This window comes from Marmota monax, unplaced genomic scaffold (genome assembly GCF_021218885.2).
Source record: "Marmota monax isolate L192 unplaced genomic scaffold, Marmota_monax_Labrador192_F-V1.1 WCK01_AAM20220418_F8-fsc00020, whole genome shotgun sequence".
In the NCBI taxonomy this organism is placed as follows: Eukaryota; Metazoa; Chordata; class Mammalia; order Rodentia; family Sciuridae; genus Marmota; species Marmota monax.
The window spans coordinates 10,521,481-10,542,934 of record NW_026692912.1 but is presented as its reverse complement, the minus strand read 5'-3'; the positions used below and the strand labels follow the sequence as shown (position 1 = coordinate 10,542,934).

The 21,454-nt window shown below is 44.7% G+C and overlaps 1 protein-coding gene across 5 annotated transcripts in view; it reads left to right on the top strand.

The window, feature by feature from the left end:
- Astn2 (astrotactin 2) overlaps positions 1-21,454 on the top strand; it is an 848,095-nt gene that overhangs the window by 477,444 nt on the left and 349,197 nt on the right. For all 5 annotated transcript variants that reach the window (XM_046451532.2, XM_046451529.2, XM_046451531.2 and 2 more), the window contains one exon: positions 17,806-17,956. In XM_046451532.2, the coding sequence (XP_046307488.1) occupies positions 17,806-17,956 (151 nt within the window). The remainder of the gene's footprint in view (positions 1-17,805; positions 17,957-21,454) is intronic.

Here is a 21,454-nt window from a genome sequence, read left to right as displayed (position 1 = left end):
GCCTACCTGACACTTGATAATCATTGAATTTGTCATGTCAGTTTATTTATGTGCTTTTCCAAATTTAATCTATTCAGCAACCTTATGAATTAGGCATAATGTCCTCATATTCAAGTAAAGAATTTAGAGCATAATTAACAATAACAACATCAACAGCAGCAATTTACTGAGCACTTGCTCTATGTCAAATGCTGTGCTAATCACTCCATGTTCATTATCCCATTTGATTATCTCCATGACCCTACACCTTGATGATCTTATCAAGGAGCCCCTCCCAGACCACCTTATTAAATCAGCCCACCCCACTGCAGCTCTCCTGAGCCCCCTCCCCACCCTGCTACCATAGCAACTAGTGAACATTTAAGCTTCCTAACTCTTCAATTCTTGTTCATTTGTTTGATGCCTGTTTGTACCCACTAGAATGTAAACACAATGAGAGTCAGGATGCTCTTACACCAAAGAAATAGATTGGGTTCATCTATTCACCTAATAGATGTTCAGTTAATGTCTTTTAATTTTTTTTCCTTATTCTTGCAATGCCAAATCCTTTCCCCACAAAAATTGCAGGAGAGGTCAGTTCTCCCAAGTTGATGGTCCAATGCGTATCTGAAATACTTCATACACCAACACTGTCTCCTCTGCTTTCTTCCCTACACTTTCTTTTCCAACCACCAAGCATAGCCTTGTCTAGAATAAGACCTGTAGACAGCCCTAGGGCAGATAATTGCATCTTTCCCAGTACTAATGGATCTCTCTGACAGTAGGTCTGAGGCTAGGACTTCTTTACTACCTGAAAGTACACATCCTAATAGTAAAAAGTACACATGCTAATTGGAGTAGGGCCTGATCTAACATGATTTGTATCCTTATAAAAAAGGGAAATTTGGAGACAGGCAAACAGGCAGGACAATATGACAGTGAAAGGCAAAGATCAGAGGGACATGTCTACAAGCCAGGGGACCCCAAGGACAGCTGGCAAAACAGCCAGGAGAGTTGCTGCATGGACAGGATTCTTTTGAAAAGGGGAGATTAACACACAGAGGAATGATAGACGGACAGGGACCACCCACAGGCCTCAGAGGGAGGCCTCTGACACAAACCCACCCTGCTGACACCTGGATCTTGGCTTGTCACAGCCAAGATTAAGCTGCTTTCTCTGTGGCACTGTTATTGCAGCCCGAGCCAACTAGCACGCGAAGTGGCTCTCCAAACTTCCACGGAACAGCAGAGCAGGGACTTAAACCCACATCTAGAGTCCAAGGCCACCACTTTCACATGTCCTCCATGCCTCCAGGCAGCACAGTTACTGATTTTGTAAGTGACAAAGGCTTCCAGATAAAGCCTGCCTATCTGGCTGAGAGATTGTGTTCATCTAGTGACTCCATTAACATTGACCTCCGGAGCTTGATGCTTATTACTCTCTCCTAATCCTTTCTCCATGTCTCTGGAGTGGAGACAAAGACAAGATGACTGGTCCCTGTCTTCATGGCTTCTGCCCTCTGCTGGTCTCTCTCAGATGGCCCATAACAGGCATCCCTCCTGGTCTGACCCCCCTGAACTTCAGGATCCTCTCTCAACATTGCTCCATAAAACCCAGGACCTTTGCCTGACTCTTCTGCCAACAAAACTCAGAACTTGCTGTTTCAAACCCAGATGCTCCAAAGTATTTTCTTAACAGTTTGGAGACATGGTCCTGTTTATACTGTCGCCTTGCCTAAAACCCTCTGATACCTGGCCTGTGACTAGTGTCAGCACCCCAAAGTAGACTTACCTGGAAGAGGTGCCCTGAATATCTTCCACAGGTTAGAAGAATACAGAGAGTTCAAGAACAATTGATTTCTGCATTCTCAACCTTGTAGTCACTGTGAAGGTTGAGGACATAGATTCAAAACATCTGATTGAACTAGTCATCAGATCATTTGCTCACCTGTAAGGCAGAGGAAGATAAGACACCCTAACTGATAAATCAATACAGCAGTATTCAATGTGTATGTGTGCATGGGAGGAAGCATATGCAATTCCACAAAGCCAAATGGGTGCCATCCCCGGATAAAGGAGACATAGATATTATATAAATTAAATAAGAGCTGTTCACTGTGGCTTCACTCACGTCTCCACATAACAACCCCAGTTAAATGCCATCTCCCTCTTAAAGTCTCTCTTAAAAAAATATTGAGAGTGTGTTCAGGTCAATGCATTTTTTTCTTGCCTTTAAAAAGTCTAATAACATAAACCTTTTATACATAATTAGCTATACTTGGAAATTATGACTTATTTTTTTTACACAGCATTTATTTGAATGAATCATAATGTCTATAGCTGTCTTCTCACTGTTGGACATTTAGACCATTTCCACTTTTAACCCCATCTTAGGCAATGCTCTGATAAACACCTTGGTAGGTGCATCTTCACCTGCATTGCTTATTTTTCCCCTTATAATTTATTACCATAATCACTTGGTCAAAATGTAAGAACACTTCAGGAGCCTTGATACATTTTGCAAGATTGCTTCCCATAAATTTTGGCAAGTTATATTCCCACCAGTGGAATAGGAAGCTAGCATCTTACTGCACCCCTGCCAGCACTAAGAATTATCATTTGACAAAAATATTTGCCTACCTGATTGTTGAAAACGAATACTTTCTTGTCAAATCGCTGCAAATTAAGACACAGGCAGACTTTTGGAGACTAGTTTAACCCCAGGTTTTCCTTTCCTCAACCCCATTTTCTTTGCAATCCAGTCTTGCTTGCCTTTTGCCTTGTTGCTTAGGGTGCTAACTCAAATATAATGACTGTTTTCAGCCCAGGATCCTCTGTACCTCTCCTCCTCTTCCTCTTCTTCCTCCATTTCTTTTTTCTCCTTCCTCCCTCAGGGCCATTGCTGCTGATTCTTCCAAAATAATGGAATTCTTTATTTACTTTGAATAAGACTGTTTTTGCATGCAATTTAAAATTTAAAATGTATAAAGATATTGAATTATTTCTCAATCCATGCTTCCTCCTCTTTCTGAGCTCCCATAGACATTTCTCATAGTCTTTCTGCCAAAGTAATCTCTACTTTGGAAGATTGTTGGATTCACTGGGCACAGAGGCATAGCTTATTCTTATCTGTATCCCTGATAGCTCATAATATGGGCAAAACACAGTAGGTGCTTAATGATGGATGGATGGATAGATGGATGGATGGACAGGTGGGTGGATAATTGGATAATTACTTCATTATTCCAAAAGAAATGAGTACTCATCATTTAAGGCATTGAATGCCTAACAGTCTTATAATCATTGATGACCAGTGAGCAATTAAAGGGGATTTTTCACCATGTAAAAAGTCATTAAATTGTGTGGATAACCCTGATGCTTCAACATAGCAATAGTATTTATTCAGCAAATGAATTAACCAACTAGGGTTTAATTACCATAACTCACAATCCTCTACTAAATTTCTTTGCAAGTAGCTGATGGGCCAGACACAGCCCTTCCATGCCTGTGATTTCTGTTATACAAAGTAATTTGTTGTAGGCAGGCATAGGCACTTTGTGTTCTGCATAAGCTAGAGTTTCTTGGGAAATTGAGCTTCCTTCTAACCGGTCAACACCATGCAAAGGTTGCTGCAGCCACACAGGTATGGACTGTGAAGCACAGTGGAAGGGAATTCACACTGGTCAGACTTTGCTCTGTGCCTGGCAATGCATGTGGTGTCTCATTTTGTTTCCATATCTGTCCGGCAAGGTAGGTGCAATAATCTCCATTTGACAAATAAGGAAGGCTGGGGTCAGAGACCAAATGGCTCTCACAAGAGCCAACTCTGATTCCCCTCATGGAATCCTCAGTGCTGTTCTCTTTCCACCTGTCTTTCCTTTGTTCTAGCAACACTTGAAATTTCATCTTCTCCCTGCACACTCGTGGGACTGAGTACATTCTCCACACTTCCTTGTATCTCTGTTACTCTCCCTTTGCAAGGGTAGGGCCTACATCTTCTCTGCTCTCTGGGTAGCCTCTTCTGCTACTGCTCTTGTTATATCTGTCCCTCAGACACATTTTAGACCTCTTTTCTCAAGACTCTCTGCAGGCTATGTACACTGCCCAAGAAATCCTGGGTCTGATTTTAAGCCATCCATTCTTACCGTAGGGTCTTCATTTCTTCATCTGTCAAATGGAAACAGCAGAACCAGGGACAATGCTGACAACTTTAAAAAAATAATGTGTGTGACATCCCTTTACAGATGATTCAGTTCTACACACATGGAGGGATAGTTAAAATAGTGAGCAGGGTCCTTGCTGGTGCTAATTTGGCAGTCCATCAACAACAGGCCCACCATTAGTTAATTTTGGTGTCTGCAGCTCTTTAAGGATAAAGGACATCCCTACATACCTGTACAGACCTAGAACCATGCCTCATGTGTAGCACGTGCTCCACAAATACCCTGTCAACACCATGCAAAGGTGGCTGCAGCCACACAGGTGTGCAGCCACACAGCCTGAATCAAGAGCGAGTGCCGGCAAGACGGGCCTGCCTCAGCTTCCACAAGGAGGCCTCACCTCCAGGACACCTCTTTGGAAATCTTCCAGTTCCTGGCTGGAGGAAGCAGGCATTTTTCTATGGCCTAGGGGATTGGAACACTTCCTCCAGGCTCTACCAGAACTAAGGCTACTGGGTGACATAGATTCCTGACCCTCCTACCTCAGGGAGATTCAGTGATATTTGAAGCAGCTCCCTTTGAAAGCAATCTGAGGGAGTGTTAAGTCCCGCTTTTTTTTCACACATGAAGAAACCAAGGCACAGAGAATGAAGGGGCTTGCTCAGAATCACCATGAACTAGTGGCCAGAACGATTTGGAATCCAAGTGTCCAGACTCAACCCAGGGCGATTTCTTCTGTTCTGCTCTCATCCAGGTCAGCCACGAAGCATTTGGGAATTGCAAAGGATTGTCCAAAGCCCCTCCACGGCCACCTCTGTTAGTACACATTTCCTGTGGGACTTCAGCCGTCTGGGTTTCTGGATCTTTGCTGCATTTTTCCTTGAACACCCATGGCACCATCAATGGGCAGATCCATCACCTCCAGAGTTCTTGGTGTCCTCTTGTTTTTTTTGTTTGTTTGTTTGTTTTTTTTTTGTCATAAGGACACTTAACATGACATCTATCCTCTAAATAAATTTTTAAGTGCACAATCCACTATGATTAACAAGAGGCACTATTTTGTACAGCAGATCTCCAGAACTCATCCACAGTGCATAGCTGCACCACATCTATCTTCACGTCTATCTTTTCATCTCCTCTCAGACTGTGATACTGTCATTCCCCCAAGGGAGGCATCAAGGGTACATGGCCTGAAGCTCTTGAAACCTTCATTCCTTTAACGGCCAATTTACCTGGAAGTTTTGGGCCAGGGCTTTTCCTTCTTTCATTAGTTCCTCAGTAAGAGCTTTTATTATTTATTTATGTATTTGTCCATTCATATAAACATTCTGGAATTATTGGATGACCACCTAGTAAGTGTTATTGTGCGAAACCCTTGAGGTACAGACATTCTGCCTTTAGATACTGAGAGTCTAGTGAGAGAAATACGATGTAAACCTGGCTCTCCTTCCCCATTTCTCTCTTCTTTACATTTCCTTTTCTTCCTCTTTCCTTCTTTGCTCCAACACTTACCCTCTCCCTCTCCACTTGCTTACAATGGAGTTCAGCTGTGAACACTTTACATCATTAAATACATTGAAATTGATACTCAGACGGCATGGAGGTTAGAAATCCCCCAGCTTTGAGTTCAGATGGAGCTGGGTTTGGATCTTGATGAGCTGTGTGACCTGAAGCGAATCTCTTCGCCTCCACAGGTCTCATTTTTGCATACTTGTAGCAGAGTTCCATGTGGTTTCCTTACAAGGTTGCTGTGAATACTACATGAGACAATGCAGGTGGGGAATTCAGTATCTTGGGAATCGTTCCATGATCAGCAATAATGAAAAATACTTAAGATTTAGTGAGACTTGGAGAATGTGATGAATTTAATTAGGCTTGGATGGATGAAAGAGGAGATAGGTGTTCCAAGACAGTGGGGTTTTGTCAGCAGAGTAAATCTTAGAGGTACTGGCTAAGGAGAAGCTCATGGAGTTGGAAAGCTTAGTGGCTGCCCATCCCCCCTGTTCCAGCCACCCAGAACTTTTCAGAAATGTCTCCCCCAGGCTCAGCAATAGCCAGCAAGTCTTGGGTTCTAGGATTCACTGTAGGCCACTGGGTAGTTCCTTGGGAAGGAGGCAGGAGCTGACTCATGTGTCTTCAACTGACAGAGGCCAGGCTGGCCTGGACAGAAGCCAGCAGCAGAGGTCCCTGGCAACATGCAGGTGAGGCAGGTAGGAGAGCCCAACACAGACTGGCTGCTGAGTGACAGCTCTCTGGAGACCAGGCTAGAGTCACTATAATCATCACACCTTACCTTAATGCTCACTCTCACCCAGGTTTCCCTAGAGACCCAGAGGAGGAAATGGAATATGCAAGGCAAGGAAAAGGGGGGCGCTGGCTGCATTTGTGGGGGTAAACAGCACTCTTCCTATTGCCAAGGTCCTTAGCTTTTAATTCAAATCTTTCAGTTCCCAAATATGACACTGGATGGAATTTCAGAGCGTGGTATTCTACAAGTGATATTCTAGAGGAGAATGTGGACTTTAGAGCCAGATTCTGTTGGATTCCTGTTAAGGCTCCACTGAGCTGCGGCTCAGAGGTCTTGCCTCTAAAATATTTCTTTGGAAACTTGCCAGCCCCTGACTCCCAGGAAGCAGGCATCTTCCTACACTCTAGGTAATTGGAACCATCCCTCCAGGTCCTCCATAGAGGACTACAGGCTTTGCATCCCTTAGCCTCAGTTCTCTCATCTGTAAAATAGGGTAACAAGACCTAACTTGCAGATTGAACTAGAAAACATCCATAAAACACACACAACAGAGCCTTCTCTTCTGCCCATGCCACACCCAATGGGCTCACTGCCTGTTTCTGCAGCCCTTCGCCTTCTCCCTCTGCTCCTCATTCTGTTTGTCTGTGCTGTTTTCCAGCACCCCTCCTCTCCTTCCTTCCCCTTTGCTCATCATCATTGTTCCCATCTTCCCTTGAGATCCGTATATCACTTCCTCCTCTGGGAAGCCTTCTCAGACCCCAATAGGAGGGTCATGGCTTCCTCGTAGGGAATCTCCTGACCTATCTTCATGCATCTGTCCTAAGTCTTTACCTGCTGTCTCTGCCTTCTCCTGGGTCTTTCCTGAGGCCAGGGGCCTTTCTCAGCACTTCTGAGCCCTGGGCATCTAGCAGAAAGTCTGGTACCCAGTAGGTGTTTGAGAAATTAAAAATGTACCCCCACCTTGTCATGCACAGCAGCACTAAATATGGGGGGCTTCAAAAGAAAAACAAACACCTGCTTTTATCCAGAAAGAGCAGAAGGGGAGGTGGAGAGGGACAGGGTGTGCTTGTTTGCACAAGGTGCAGTTCTCCAGTCACCCTCAAGGAAGCATCACAATGACTTCTTAGAGATGAGGAAACGGAAGGTCACAAAGGAGAGGTCACTCATGCAAAGGCAAACCTATAAGGACTTTAATTTTATTTTTCTGAAGCCAAAGTCTGTTCTCCTTTCATCACACCACATGTACCCCTCTAAGAGGCAATCATTTTGATGTGATCATAGCTGTATTTTAATTTCCTGTCTCTTTCTATCTGGACCCAATTTGCTGACTATATTCACAAAGTGACCCATATTCAGAGAAGAACTTTTTCTAGCAAAGTGTCTGTCTACACAGGAGCTCTGTACCTGGAGTGCATGCTGGGGGTCCATAAAATTACACGAGAAGGTAGTACACCTTTGCTTTGACCAGGCTACCATTGAAATTTACCATTTCTTCCAGACACAAGCAACAAACATGGCTGTGTTAACAGCTCCTGTGACTTTGTCACCAATAGAAATTACATGTAGTTTGATCATATTTAATTTGTTGAAGATGTCTTAAAATATAGTTTGTTCTCATCACTACTTTGAATTTGTTATTATTATATCTGCTACTAGATCTTTTTATTTAATACCAATAAAGAAGCATATACATATTATTATATTACAAGTAGCTTTTTAAAAAGATTCCAATGAATGATTTCTTCCATAGTGCTTTTGCATTGGATTTTATGCATATAAAAGCAGAATTCTAAGATGTGTTCCTCAGGCTTCAACAGATTGACAAGAGAGTCCTGGGTACCACATAAGAGCTCCTTTCTTTGGGTTTTAGCAATTTTCAGGACTGATGAAAAGCCTGCCCTTGATAACATCACTACAATAGTAAGAGCCAGCATACTGTTTTTGTTTGGGGCTTTGTGCTTTGGAGTGTTTCTCAGACTTTATTGTTCATTCACTCATTTGTTCATTCATTCATTCATTCATTGTCCAATAAAAGTCTGGTGATTGTTCTAAACACCGCTTTAGACTTTGGATTGCAGCAAGCATGAGGTAGGGCAAATCTCCTACCTTCATGTAACTCTTATTATTTCTGTAATCCTTATGATTACCTAAGATTAGGTATTATCACCTGTGGGAGGCCAACCTTACGGGTGACTGAGTTACACTCCCCAGCTGGGTGCTGAGGCGCTTAGTCACAGAAATGGGTGGGTCTTGCTACAGCCCCATGGGTGAAGCTATGCTCACCTGTTCCTTTGTATTATAACCCCTTGCCCTGTTTAGGATAGAATCTTCCATGGAAATGCCTTGTGTGTGTCCCCTCCTCTTACTGTGCCCTTGGGTGTGGCCTACCCAGGTGTCAGTCAACCTGCTGACAGTGGACATCATGAAGATAGACTCAGCCCCTGAAACCTGACCCCTTGCCTCATTTGAATAGCTTCTCCTCAATAAAAGGGGTCAGCGCGTGCTCTCGCTCTCTCTCTATTTTGTGGACCCTTAAGGTCAGAGGAGTCATCACAGCAACCCCAAAGAAAAAGGTATTTGTGTCTCTTGTGTGGTTATTTCATGCAGCCCAGTTAGCCCAGTTTAACTAGAGTGACCCCTGAGCCTTTTAGTCGCGGGAACAGAAACCTGGCAATCACCAATGATTTGTGCACTAGGAAACTGAGGCTCAGAGAGGAATGAGCTGTTATGGTTCTCTGAGCTAATGAATGGCAGGGCTTGGATTTGAACCAGGGCTTCTTCATAGTAACATGCTTGAATTTATTTATGATTTCCCTACTAATTATGTAAATCCCTTGGTTTCCTCAGGTGCAAAACTATGGGAATAAATGGTTCACTCCATCTCCCTCGCTCTCTGTCTCTCTCCATTTGTATCTTTGAAATTGACAACTGATGATTGAAAGACTGAAAGCTACTGTCAGCCTTCTTGGAAAGCCACACTATGTTATTGATAATTTGAGCTGGAAGGACCCTTAGAGATCACCTCATCATTGTACTAATGTGGAATATGAGTCCCAGAGTTGGGCCCTGATGCTGTCCCTGCTAGTGGGGACAGTCTCATCTACTCTCTAATGGTGGTCTCTCCTGTCTCAGGGAAATGTCCTCTGCCATCCCCCACCAGGGTCTCACAGGCTCATGAGCAGCAGAACACACTCCCAGTCAAGGGAAAGAGCCAGCTTTCTGAGCACCCTCTTCTGAGAACCTAGCCTCCCACCTTTGGGAGCTTCCCATCTTAATGAGCTTCACTGTGAGATAAGAATTGTGAGGAGCTCTCCGTGGCTCCATGTAGGTATTTCATGAATAAATAATCTTCAAGCCTCAGCATTTGTCACTGAACCTCCCCCGCCCCCCACCCCATTTCTTTTTAAAAATACTGACGGGACTTGCAAAGGGTGGGAGGGAGGTGAGGAGGAGAATTTCATTACTGAGTAGTCAGAAAAGTAGGGAGAGGAGGAATGATGGCCTTGGAGGGCCAGTGGACACCATGGTCAGTGTAAGGTGGAGGCGGGAGACATATCATTCAGTACTTCTAGGGAAACCCTGGTGTGGCAGGACCTCACAGGCCACAAGCTGGTTTGGCTTCAGGCTTGATGCTGTCCAGGGAAACCTGCTCCTCCCAGCCCAACCCCAGTTCCCTAAGTAAGATTGGCTCCCCTGCCATATGCTGCCACAGTGCTCTGTATTTTAGAGCAGCTATCACAGTTTGTAACTATAGACTGAGATTCAGACATCGGCAAAGACATGGACCCAGACACCTAGACCCTGATAGAGACATAGGCATAGGCTCAGATTCAGAATATGCATATTGCTATGGAGGCAGGCCCTTGCTGAGTGGCTCTGTTCTGTCAATTGTCTGGGAGCCCCAGGAAGACAAAACCTACTTGTTTTCCTCTTTTCTGTACACCTGACCTCCAACCCACATGGTAAGTGCTGAGCAAATATTTAGTAAATGAACAAATGCGTTTCCAAAACATGACAGCCTTGTATGGAGAGTCCCATTGGAGCCTGGGGGGCATGAGGGGCTTTCATATCTTTTAACTCATTGAATCTTGATCCACCACCCTGCATGTTGAATACTCTCATCTCTATTTCACAGATGGACATTGGACATCACAATCATTTTCCCTTTGTTCCCCAGACCACACAGCTGATCGGCCTCACGGCTCCCCTCCGCCTCTTCCTCCAGCCCTGTCCCTATTCAGTGAACAGCTGCGGCATGCCCCATGCGCTGGGGGGTATGACAGGGAAGGCTCTCAGCATACAGGAAGTTGCAAGCTACTCAAAGCCACAAGCAGCTTACAGGAAGCTATGAGACCACTCTGCACAGCAGTCCTCATCTCCACCTAAATTAGAGCAACTCATAATTGCTGGAGGAAGGGACCAGAAAGTGTCAGCTGGAACGCCAGCCCCAGAACCTCAGGGTGGGAAGGGATCTTAAAGAGGAAGGAAGGATACCAAGGAAACTAGGGTTAGACACTGCCAGGGTGAGCCTGACTCTGTCACTAGGGCTCCCTGCCAGCCCTCTCACCTCTGTAGGTCCTACATGTAAGGACTTGCAACTTTTAAAATAAATTAATAATAATAATAGAGACAATAACAGGATCCCATAGAGTTGTGGCAAGAATTAAATGGGATAGTCCACGTCAAGTCAAGGGTTCTTATAAATTCTCAATAGATATTCTCAGTGGATATTAACTCATATCTGGTGATAGTATACATGCCTCCCCTGAAAGCATGACTCCCCTCCATGACCATCCAGGTAGTGGCCTTCCCTCCTAGGCAATGGCCCTCCATCCTTAGCATTCTTGAAGAGGTCAGCAGTGATAATGGTAAGGTCATGTGACCGTTGCAGAATAGCTCTGATTTTAGAAAAGCCTAAATCTACCTTCCCACTCACTTTTCCCCTCCCCTAAAGTCTTTCATTGACTAAATCTTTATAAACAGCCACCATGTTCTGGGCACTGTAATAATACTGCACCCATGTTATTTTCATCTGATCTCAGAATGGCCTGATACTCAAAATGCAGCCTCAGTTTCTCTTCCTATTAAGTGGGGGTGAACATGTCATTTACACCATTGTTTGCGGGATGACTAAGTGGGTTGACACATGTGGTGCTGAAACCATTGCTTAACATACGAATGTGCAGTGGGCATTTCTGTAGTTGTTATTGCCTTAATGATTTTTATACATTATTTACCCGTTATGAGTTTCACATGTGTGTGTTCCTACAGGTACCTAGGGTAACGATGTCCGTCTCATTCCACCATCTTTCCTGCCCCCATGCTCTTTCCCCCCTCTCCCTCTCCTTTACCCCATCAAAGTTCCTCCATTTTTCCCATGCCCTCCCGATCCCCCCGCAATTATGGATCAGCATCCACTTATCAGAGAGAACAGTCACATCCTCCAAAGGAAGGGAACACTGTGTCCTCGCACAGCAGAAGGACAAAAGGGACAAACTCCCTCTGTCAAGTTCTTTGATAAGGACACTTATACCCACTCACAAAGTCTTCCGCTCCTCTCACAGCTTTTTGTCACTGTGACCAAAAGGCCTGACAAGGACTGTGTAAAGGAGGAAAAGTTTATTTGGTTCAGTTTCAGAAGTTTGGTCAGCCTTTGTTTGGGGGGATTGGCTTGCTTCGATTAGCATGATATTCTCCAACTCTACCCATTTACCTGTAAATGCCATGATTTTATTCTCTTTTAATGCTTCTTTCAGTCTTTAGGCATTGTTTTGCAACTTTGAGGGACACTCAGATGGTAGCAATGATTACTAGTTGCTGGCACTGCTGCATTAATATCCCTATTTTTCAGATGAGAATATGGAGGCCAGAGTCTAAAGGGGCTTGCCCCTAAATCTCACAGTGAATGAAGCTGGGGTTCTGCCCCAGGGCAATCTGACTGCAGAAAACCTGCCCTTTTATCCACAGTTGTACCCTGTGTGTCATGCAGTTGGGTGCTGTGAAGGGTACATCCCAAGGCAGAGTGTGTGGGAGGAAATTTGATTTCTACCAAGAGTCTGTTCCACCTTTCTTCTTCCCTTGGAGCACAGGAAACAAAGTTGCCAGTTGTTACCAGAGAATGATTAGTGTGCATCTGTGGGGGGCTTGCCACTGTCTCTGCTCTGAGTCATCCATTCACACCTCTCTATGAGCGACACAGACCTTTCCTGGTGTTTATTAGCTGCAGGCCATGTCAGCATCTGTTCCCAGCTGCCCTGCCTAGTGCTCACCCTGCATGAGGCTCAGGCCAACTGGAACCCAGGTGATGCATTTGCACTTGGCCACTCAGGTAATGAGAGGATGGCAGCCTCACCTGGCCTGGTGGGGTCTGGCTGACTTCATTTTGAAGGGAAAAAAAAAAGAATTAGGATGTCAGAGCTAGAGATGCCTGAAAACATTTTAGAAAGAGTTTGGACTTAGGTGCAGAAACAGGTGTAGAGAGACCCTCCCCCCCAAAAAACAGAATAATAATCAGCTCAGCACAGTATCTGGATCAAATATTTATTGAATGAATGGACAATGAATAAAATTGCATTGGGTTTTAGAGTTTGGAAAACACATTTTATGTATCATGTTATTGTATTCTTGCAATAAATAATCTGCAGGCTTGGCAGCAAGACAGATATCGTTCCTATTTTATAAATGAGAAGTCTGAAGTCCAGGAGAAATTTCACAGAGGGGAAAAAATGAGGCCTCTGGAACTGAGTATGCCTGGGTTCAAGTCCTAACTCCAAAACAGCTTCAAGGTTTTTACGGCCCTAAATTTGGAGGATGTTTGTCTTAGTTTCTTTATGCTACTATAACAAAATAGGCTCAGTAATTGATAATGAGTAGAAATTTATTTCTCATTGTTTTGGAGGCTGGGAGGACCAGCAGGTTCATTGTGCGGTGAGCAGTCATCTCTGCTTTCAAGATGGTACCTTGAGCACCACGTCCTCCAAAGGAAGGGAAGACTGTGTCCTCGCACAGCAGAAGACAGAAGGACAAAAGGGACAAACTCCCTCTGTCAAGTTCTTTGATAAGGACACTTACTCCCACTCACAAAGTCTTCCGCTCCTCTCACAGCTTTTTGTCACTGTGACCAAAAGGCCTGACAAGGGCAGTGTAGAGGACAAAAGGTTTATTTTGGTTCAGTTTCAGAAGTTCAGTCCATGGTCAGCTGACTCGATAGCTCTGGGACTCTTCCCTTGGGTTTGGACTTCTAGCGTCCATAATTGTAAGAGAATAAGTTTCTGTTGTTTTAAAGCACCTAGTGTGTGGTGCCTGTGATAAAGCTTCTAGTAAATGAATACACAGTGTTTCCCCTTTTATTCCAACATGGACTGGGGCTACCCTGGGTTACATGCATAGGCAGGAGTCAGGCACCAGGGTTACACAAAGGACACAGGCTCTGCCCTTCCCTTCCTTCCTCCTCTAGACAAAAAGGACCTGGACTCAGATTCCTGCTGGATGCACCATCACGAGAACTCTGACCCTCCCAAGACACAAGACGCAGTTGCTGACCCTTAAGGAAAGGGCATAAGGAAAGCTCAGGACCAGAAGCCTGACCTTGCCGCTCCTGAGACCTGCTTTCCCTAGCTGCCCAATAGGAAGGGAAATGTGTGGCTCCAAGGGCTGTTATGGAAATCAAAAGAAACTGCCCAGCAAAGGAGCTGAGCACGGTTCTTGGCACATGGCGGGTGCTCAGGCAATCACACATAGTGAAGATGACCTTCATGATGAGTTGACCCCCGGTGAGGCCTGGATCTCTCCCAGGTCCCCCTGATGCACCAATGCGACACCCCTCAGTCCACTTGGACTCTGCCCCCAGAGCTGCTCTCTCTCTCCCTCCACTATCAGGGCAGCTGTAAGATCTAACAAACACCACACCCTGGCTGGGATGGTAGAGTGAGCCCTTGGTGAGAAAATGCCTGCATCCAGCACAGCCTGGTTCCTTTCCTCTCTTGTCTTCAGACTTTTCGTTGCCCACAGGCAGTCACTTCCCTGGCTAAACAGCCCTGAGTCGGGGCTTTGTGTTGTAAGGGGCACTGCTTACATGCAGTTTAGGCAGAAACCGCACCGCCTCCTGAGCTGTCTTGTCTTCCCTCTGTTTCTCTCTCACTCTCCGCCTCTGCGGCTCTCTGTGGGTTCTGTCCCTGTGTCTTTCTTTGCACTTTCAGTCTTTCTGCTTCTCTCCCTCCCTCTCCCCTCCTTACCTTACGCCTGGGTTCTGTTTAGCTGGATGCTTTCTCCACTTCTAACTCCTCTGTTCTCTCGTTCCCTCCCCCGTCTCCTCCCCCGCACCCTTTCCTGGGCCTTCTCTGTCTCCATTTGCCTGTGGTTTAGTCTCTGTGTCTGTCCTCGACATGTGTGTCTCTGTGCATCTGTCTGCCCACCCACCTGTCTGTCCATCTGTTCCTCTGCCCCTATTTGTCTTCCTGTGCATGTCTAAATGTGTTTCTCCCTCTCCTTTGCTCTTCTTTCTGTCTGGCAGTTTTTCTTATTCTCTCACTCTCTCAGATGGTCTCTCCTGTGTCTCATCTCCCCCGTCTCGTCTCCCCCTCTCACTCTCTGTTGCTTCCTCTCCCTCTGGGGTGGTTAATATTTTAATAGCCTTAATCTCTTTCCAGCATCCTCAACTCTTGCCATGATTCAAAAGTGGCAAGTCTCCTGCGAGCTTCATTTCAGGAACTGTGAAGCCCCCACACCTGTCACCTCACAAGGGACAATCTGGTGGCTCCCCTTGCTTGTTCTCTTCTGTCTCCACCCTGTAGTCCTGAACCTGAAGGATGAGAAATGAGAACCCAGAATGGGGACAGAGAGGAGAGTCTCCTGCTTGAGTAGGCTCCGGGAAAAGTACTACCTGGTAGAGACTGCATCTGTGGCTTCTGCTTTTCTTTCTTTCTTTTGAAAATATCTGTCTAGTGTTTGTTCTTCCCTGTGCAAGGGACTGAAGAAGGATGAATAAATCTTTAGCCCTGTTTCTTAAAAAGCTTGCAGTTTCTCTGGGTGACCACCAATCTATAAAATCAATAAAACAAGAGATTTAAAAAATATGTTCAAAAGCAAAAGGAATTAATGCAAGTGGGGAAGGTAGAGAAGGCTGTACCAACCAGGGAGCAATAAGCCCTGGGGCAGTAAGGACCTTGCCAACGTCACTGCCGAATCTGCAGTAGATAGAGTAGCGCCTATAGTAGTAAGCACTCAATAAGCGTGGGCACTATGTGAATGAAGAATGAACAAATAGGAACAGTCATTTAGGAAGGTCATTTTCAGAATTCAGAGCTGGGCATCCCAGACAGAAGGAAGAATGCAGTTAAAGATTCAGAGAGGTAAAGGTACAGGTTGCAGGATGACACTCGAAATTTCCATTCCTGCTGCATTTGGAGTTAAGATTTTTAATTAGGGATGTTCAACAGGGAAACTGTACATATACCCAAATCCCCCAAATTCTCAAATCTGAAATGCTTCTGGTCCCAAGTATCTTGGATAAGCCGTATTCAACCTGTATAGACTGATCCAGATCCTTCTTCAAGGCCAACTCACCCTGCCCTCAGCTGTGGTGATCAGTGGCTATTGGCCTGCAGGTGTGTCTCCCCTGGGCATTGCCTTCAGCCACAGGAACCACCTCACCCAAGGATACCTGCTTCCAGATTGTAGCCTTCAGCCAATGGCTGGCTAATATGGGCATGCAAAGCCCTGGATCCCTTGCCTTAATCCTGTACATCCATAAAGGGCCACCCCAGCCCCAGAGCTCCCCACAGGATAACTCTTTACAGATACATCTCTAAAGGTTATTCAACACTTAACTGCCTTTCATAGTCTGCTTTCAGGGAACCTGACCCAATACCCCGTGTTCAAAAAATGGAAAGAGGCATGTGGCTGGGGGATAGAGTGTGAGGATGGGGTGGACAGAGCTGGATGGATAGACAGGGGCCAGATCACAGAGACTCCTTAAGGCCAAGGAAACTCATTTAGACTGAGTTCTGCAAGTACTGGGGAGCCCCTGATCAGAGGAGTGTCTAATCAGAGCTGGGATTTACCAGGCTCAATGGCAGTCAGTGGAAAGATGGGACAAAAGCACTGGGAATGAGGCTCAGTGGTTGAGTACTTGCCTAGTATGCTCAAGGCCTTGGGTTCAGTCCCCAGAACTGCAAATAATAATAATAATAACAACAACAACAATAATTATTATTATTATTGTTATTGTTATTATTATTATTAAAGATAGGACCAAAGGGGATAAGATTAGAGGCAGGACATGAGTTAGAAGACCCAAGACCCAAACCTAGAGCTCCAAGACTGCAGAGAATTAGAATGAGAAAAGCTGTGAAGGATGGTCCAGAGACATTACTAGCAGTACCTTTGGATCCTCCTGCAGCATGTGCATAACCTTTCTTTCACAGCTACCATCTCAATGAGCCATATATCATGGAAGAAATGGTGCCTCTTCCCATGGTCTCTGGTGTGCCTTTAACATCCCCTGTTGCTATGGGGATCCCGCATACCCTCATGTGAGGGACTCTCTTCTTTGAGGACCTTTCTCCAGAAAATTGCACCAGGAACATTCTTCTGTATCCCTATATTGTAGAATCCAACTTACAGAATTCTATCTTGCAGAATTTTGGCAGATCCGTGGATTATGGTATCTAGTCCACTCTTATCTTTTAGGAACCTCATTTGGGAAAAGCCTGTGTTTCCCTGAATCTCATGACCTTTCCACTAGCTTGTTGCCGACAATCTTGACAGTACGACTTCTAGGCAATGGTGGAAAAAACAACTATCTGATCTGGGCCCCAGGGCCAGACTCCTGTGTTTCTTGGCTCTGATGTCTGTAGTCTGGGACTTGGGAGAAGCCTCACAGCTTTTCATAGCTTCAGTTTTATAAATTGAATATCAGGTTAGAATACTGGTGTTAGAATAATAGAAATGCACCCATTTGTAGAGTTATTCTAGGAAGTTCTAGAACTTGCAAAACAAATATGATCAAGGTCAGAGTGTATAAGTAGGAAAAGCTTTCTTTCTGGACTCAGAAGGAAATTTGGTATAAACTTTAATTCTATCACATCACAAGCTGGGTGGCCTTCAACATGACACTTGGCCTTTCTGAGCCACAGTTTACCTAGTGATAAAATGGTAATCTCACACCTATCTTTCAAAATTATGAGGATTCATGAAACAAAGTTCTACATCCATTTCTCTTTATTATGATAGGACTTCAGTCCCATGCCCTATGATGGTACACCTATTATTAATTCTTTCTTTTGAAATATTTATTTGTATTATTTTCCTGATTATAAGCAAAATAAGTGATGATATCCAGTAGGATGAATTCACATTTATTTTTTTGAATACAAACATAGTTGTCTTCGGGGTTTAACCATCCTCTTTCTCTCCAAGGGAAGAAGCGATGCTGTCCACGTACTTTGAAACCATCAATGACCTGCTGTCCTCCTTCGGGCCAGTTCGTGACTGCTCTCGGAACAACGGGGGCTGCACTCGCAACTTCAAGTGCGTGTCTGACCGCCAGGTGGACTCTTCAGGATGCGTGGTGAGTGCCCATTGGCCCAGGCACATGGTACCTGCCCAGGTGCCAAGGCTATCTGTTCAGGTTGCTCCCTGTGAGGGGAAGCTGTCAGGGAGGATCACAGTACTCAAAGTTCCTGCCCCGTGGCCTCTGGAACATTTGGCTTCCTTGGTTTCCTTATCTATAAAATGGGATCATTAAACCTACCTCTTTGAATTGTTGGAATAATGATTTGGAGTATTGTAATTCAAGCACCTACCATATAATAGGTCCTTGAGAGGCCCCGATTTCTGGAAGCTTATTGTCCTTTGGGGAGTAAGATAGAGCATGCCTTAGCCCTGTGAATACCTCAGGGGTAGGGGAGAGGATCACTGAGATATAAATAGTATAAAACCTAGGTGATTTGCTGTGGCCTAGAAGGGAAAATTTCATTTGAAACCTAAGGTTTGCAATGGGTGCCTTGGGAAGTTGGTATTAGAAGTGGATTCAAAAGATAAATCACACATCCAAAGATCAGTACACGGAGAAGCTTCTAGATTATGAGGTGATATAATGGAACTATTTTAGACTTAGGGATCAATAGGTCTTCAGAGGTGGATGGGCAACTGGAGATGTTACTAATTAGAATTCTTAAGATTATAAGTACAGGGGTGCACACCTGTAACCCCAGATTCTCATGAGGCCAAGGCAAAATTGCAAGTTGAAGGTCAGCCTCAGCAACTTAGCAAGACTCTGTTTTAAAATAAAATATAACAAGGTTTTGGGGATGCAGCTCGGTGGTAGAGCCACACTGGGCTCAATCGCCAGTATCACAAAGACAAAGAGGAGTCAACTTACCTTAGGAAAAGAGAGCAGATGCCAAGGCAGTGATGCAGCCATTTTTGCATGAGTAAGGGTACCAGGGAAGATAAGTGAAATCCCTGTTGGGATTTCCCTACAGAAGGGCACACAGGATTCACAATTTTATTAAAATGGCCTAGGGTAGTTGTTCAAAATTCATGTTCCAGGTTGCAGCCCTAGAGGGGTTAGGTCCCAAGAACCTGAATTTTTAACATGTGAAAAAAAAGACAGAGGTCTTGAAAACACACTGGGAAAGCCTTGCCCCATGGTCAGTCTCGGCCTGATATCAGTGCCCCTTGTCTTGCCCCTTTCCACCCCCTCCAGGTACATCTCTCACTATGTTACTTCATTCTACACTAGAGCCAAATGGAGCTGATTATGTAGAGGGTTTTCTGTTCATTTGTTTGTTTTTGCAATGCTGGCCATGGACCCCAGGGTCTTGCACTTGCTAGGCAAGCACTCTACCACTGAGCTACACTCCCAGCCCTGATGTAGTTCTTTGAACATGTTGCCCACCGAATGCCTCATGGCCTTAGCTTGGGTTGTCTCTGCTTAGAGAGAATTGCTGTGCCGGCCCATGGAGCAGAGAAGTGGACATGTTTCCAGCTCCATCTCTTAGAGGAAGTCTTTCCCTTCTCCCCTGGAGAAGGGGTGATGCTCTTTCTGGCATCATTACTGGTTTTTGTACCCACATTTCTCATATTGTCTATAATGCTTTACAGCACATATTGGGCTCTAGAGTTCGTCTCTCCCAATAAGTAGAGGGAAAATGCAGGGAATCTGTTGATTCAGCTCAGTACCCCCACACTACCCATTTCAGGAAATAGGAAAAGTAAGAGGGGAGGGATGGGGTCAGGAATGGGAATCCCTGCTCTGGATTAAGCTCTCTGAATGAAACTCGAGGAAAATCGATACACCAGTGTCCATTAAGTACCTACATACCAGCTGGGGAAATAGAGACCAGGAGACCAATGCACTAAGAAGCTTCTAGATAAGAGAATATGTTATACAATGAAATTATTTTAGACTCAAAGATCAACAGGTCTTCAGAGGAGGATGGGCAATTCATGATGTTACTAATTAGAATTCTTAGGATTGTAAGTGACAGAAACTCAACACAAAGTAGTTCAGGTATAAGAGAAAAATATACTGGTTCCCAAGTGGGAGTTTAGGCCCAGTTGGATCAAGGGGCAAAAAAACAACGTCATTGGGGTCCAGCTCCATGTCTTAGCTCTGCTTTCCTTAGCATCACACCATTGTTTCCAGCTGGGCTTCCTCCAGTCAGTGAGTCCTACAGAACAAGAATACCTCTTTCCTAGTCCCTCCAACTACGGTCATAGGTCATGTCATTGGGCCATTTTGATTCTCACTCCCGCCCCTCTACCAACCAAACTCATCTCTGGATGAGTCACCATGGGAGCTTCAGGCAGGAAGCACCTGCAACTTCAGTGCAGGCCTTGAGATGGGGAAGGCAAGGAAACATAGGGTGCTGGTGGATTGTAGGTCGGTGGCCCTCATCTGCATCTCCTTCAGGGTATTGCACACCAAGCCTTCCTTCTCCAGTGTGGAAAAGTGAGGCTCCTGAGGGAAAGGAGGATTTGCCCAAGGCTTAGGGTCAGGAAGTGGACAACACTTCAAAGGGTGTCCTGAGGCCACATTATCTCCAAAATATGAGTGGAGTCTGACCTTTAGAAGAGGATTAAGTTGTCTGCCTCTTCCCTCCTCAACATTAGTTATCTTTCCTGAAATAATTAAGCTTCTCTCCTTTAGGGTAGATATCCCAGAAGAACAAAACCTCAGAATGCAGAGGGGTGTGTGTGTGTGTGTGTGTGTGTGTATGTGTGTATAGATAGAAGGTCTCTCACTTTCTCTGTCTCATTAATACATACTTGGAAAATAAAAATAGAAAGAACCTTCATTCCCTGGAGATTAAGAGGAAATTCAAAATTCTGATGAGGTTGTCAGAGACCTTCATTATATGAAGGTCGTAATATGAAAACTGCAACTCCAGGGTTTGGTAGATGTCAGGCCAGCTCTTCTCTGTAGAATAGAGATTTAAGATCCCTTTCATTTCTCTATAGACTCCATTATGCCTGCAAAGATAATTTTTTTCTCATAGCCTCCCCTCTAAGAAACTCCATCTGGCATAAAAATCATCATAGCTTATATTTTAAAAACACTTTATAGAGTTTTCGAAGCATGTCTATGGCCAATGATCCATCCTCATAACAAAGCTGAACTATAGGTTCCCTCCAGAATAGAATGACTTCCAAGGTCTTACCACCAGGTGGCAAGAGAGAGGACCAGAACCACGTCTTCCATGTCATATTTCAGAGCTAGGGCCACTTGAGAGCTGGCTGAAAGGAGAGGCAAGAACCACGGGAAGAAGGTTGGTGGAAGTGGATTGGGCTTAAGCCTTGACTTGGTCATTGGATAGCTATGTAATCAAGTTTGACTCCTTAGTCTGGGGTTCTTAGTATTTCAAAAAGGGACGACCATCCTTGAACTTACAGATTTTCTGCAAAATCAAAGAATACAACTGGTGATAACTTGAGATTTTAAAAGTGCCATTTTTAAATGAGATATGACCATATCACTGATAGTTGTACGTAGTATATGTGATATTTGCAGCCACACAAATTTAGAGGCATAACTGCACCCATTTTCTGTAATGTATCTATA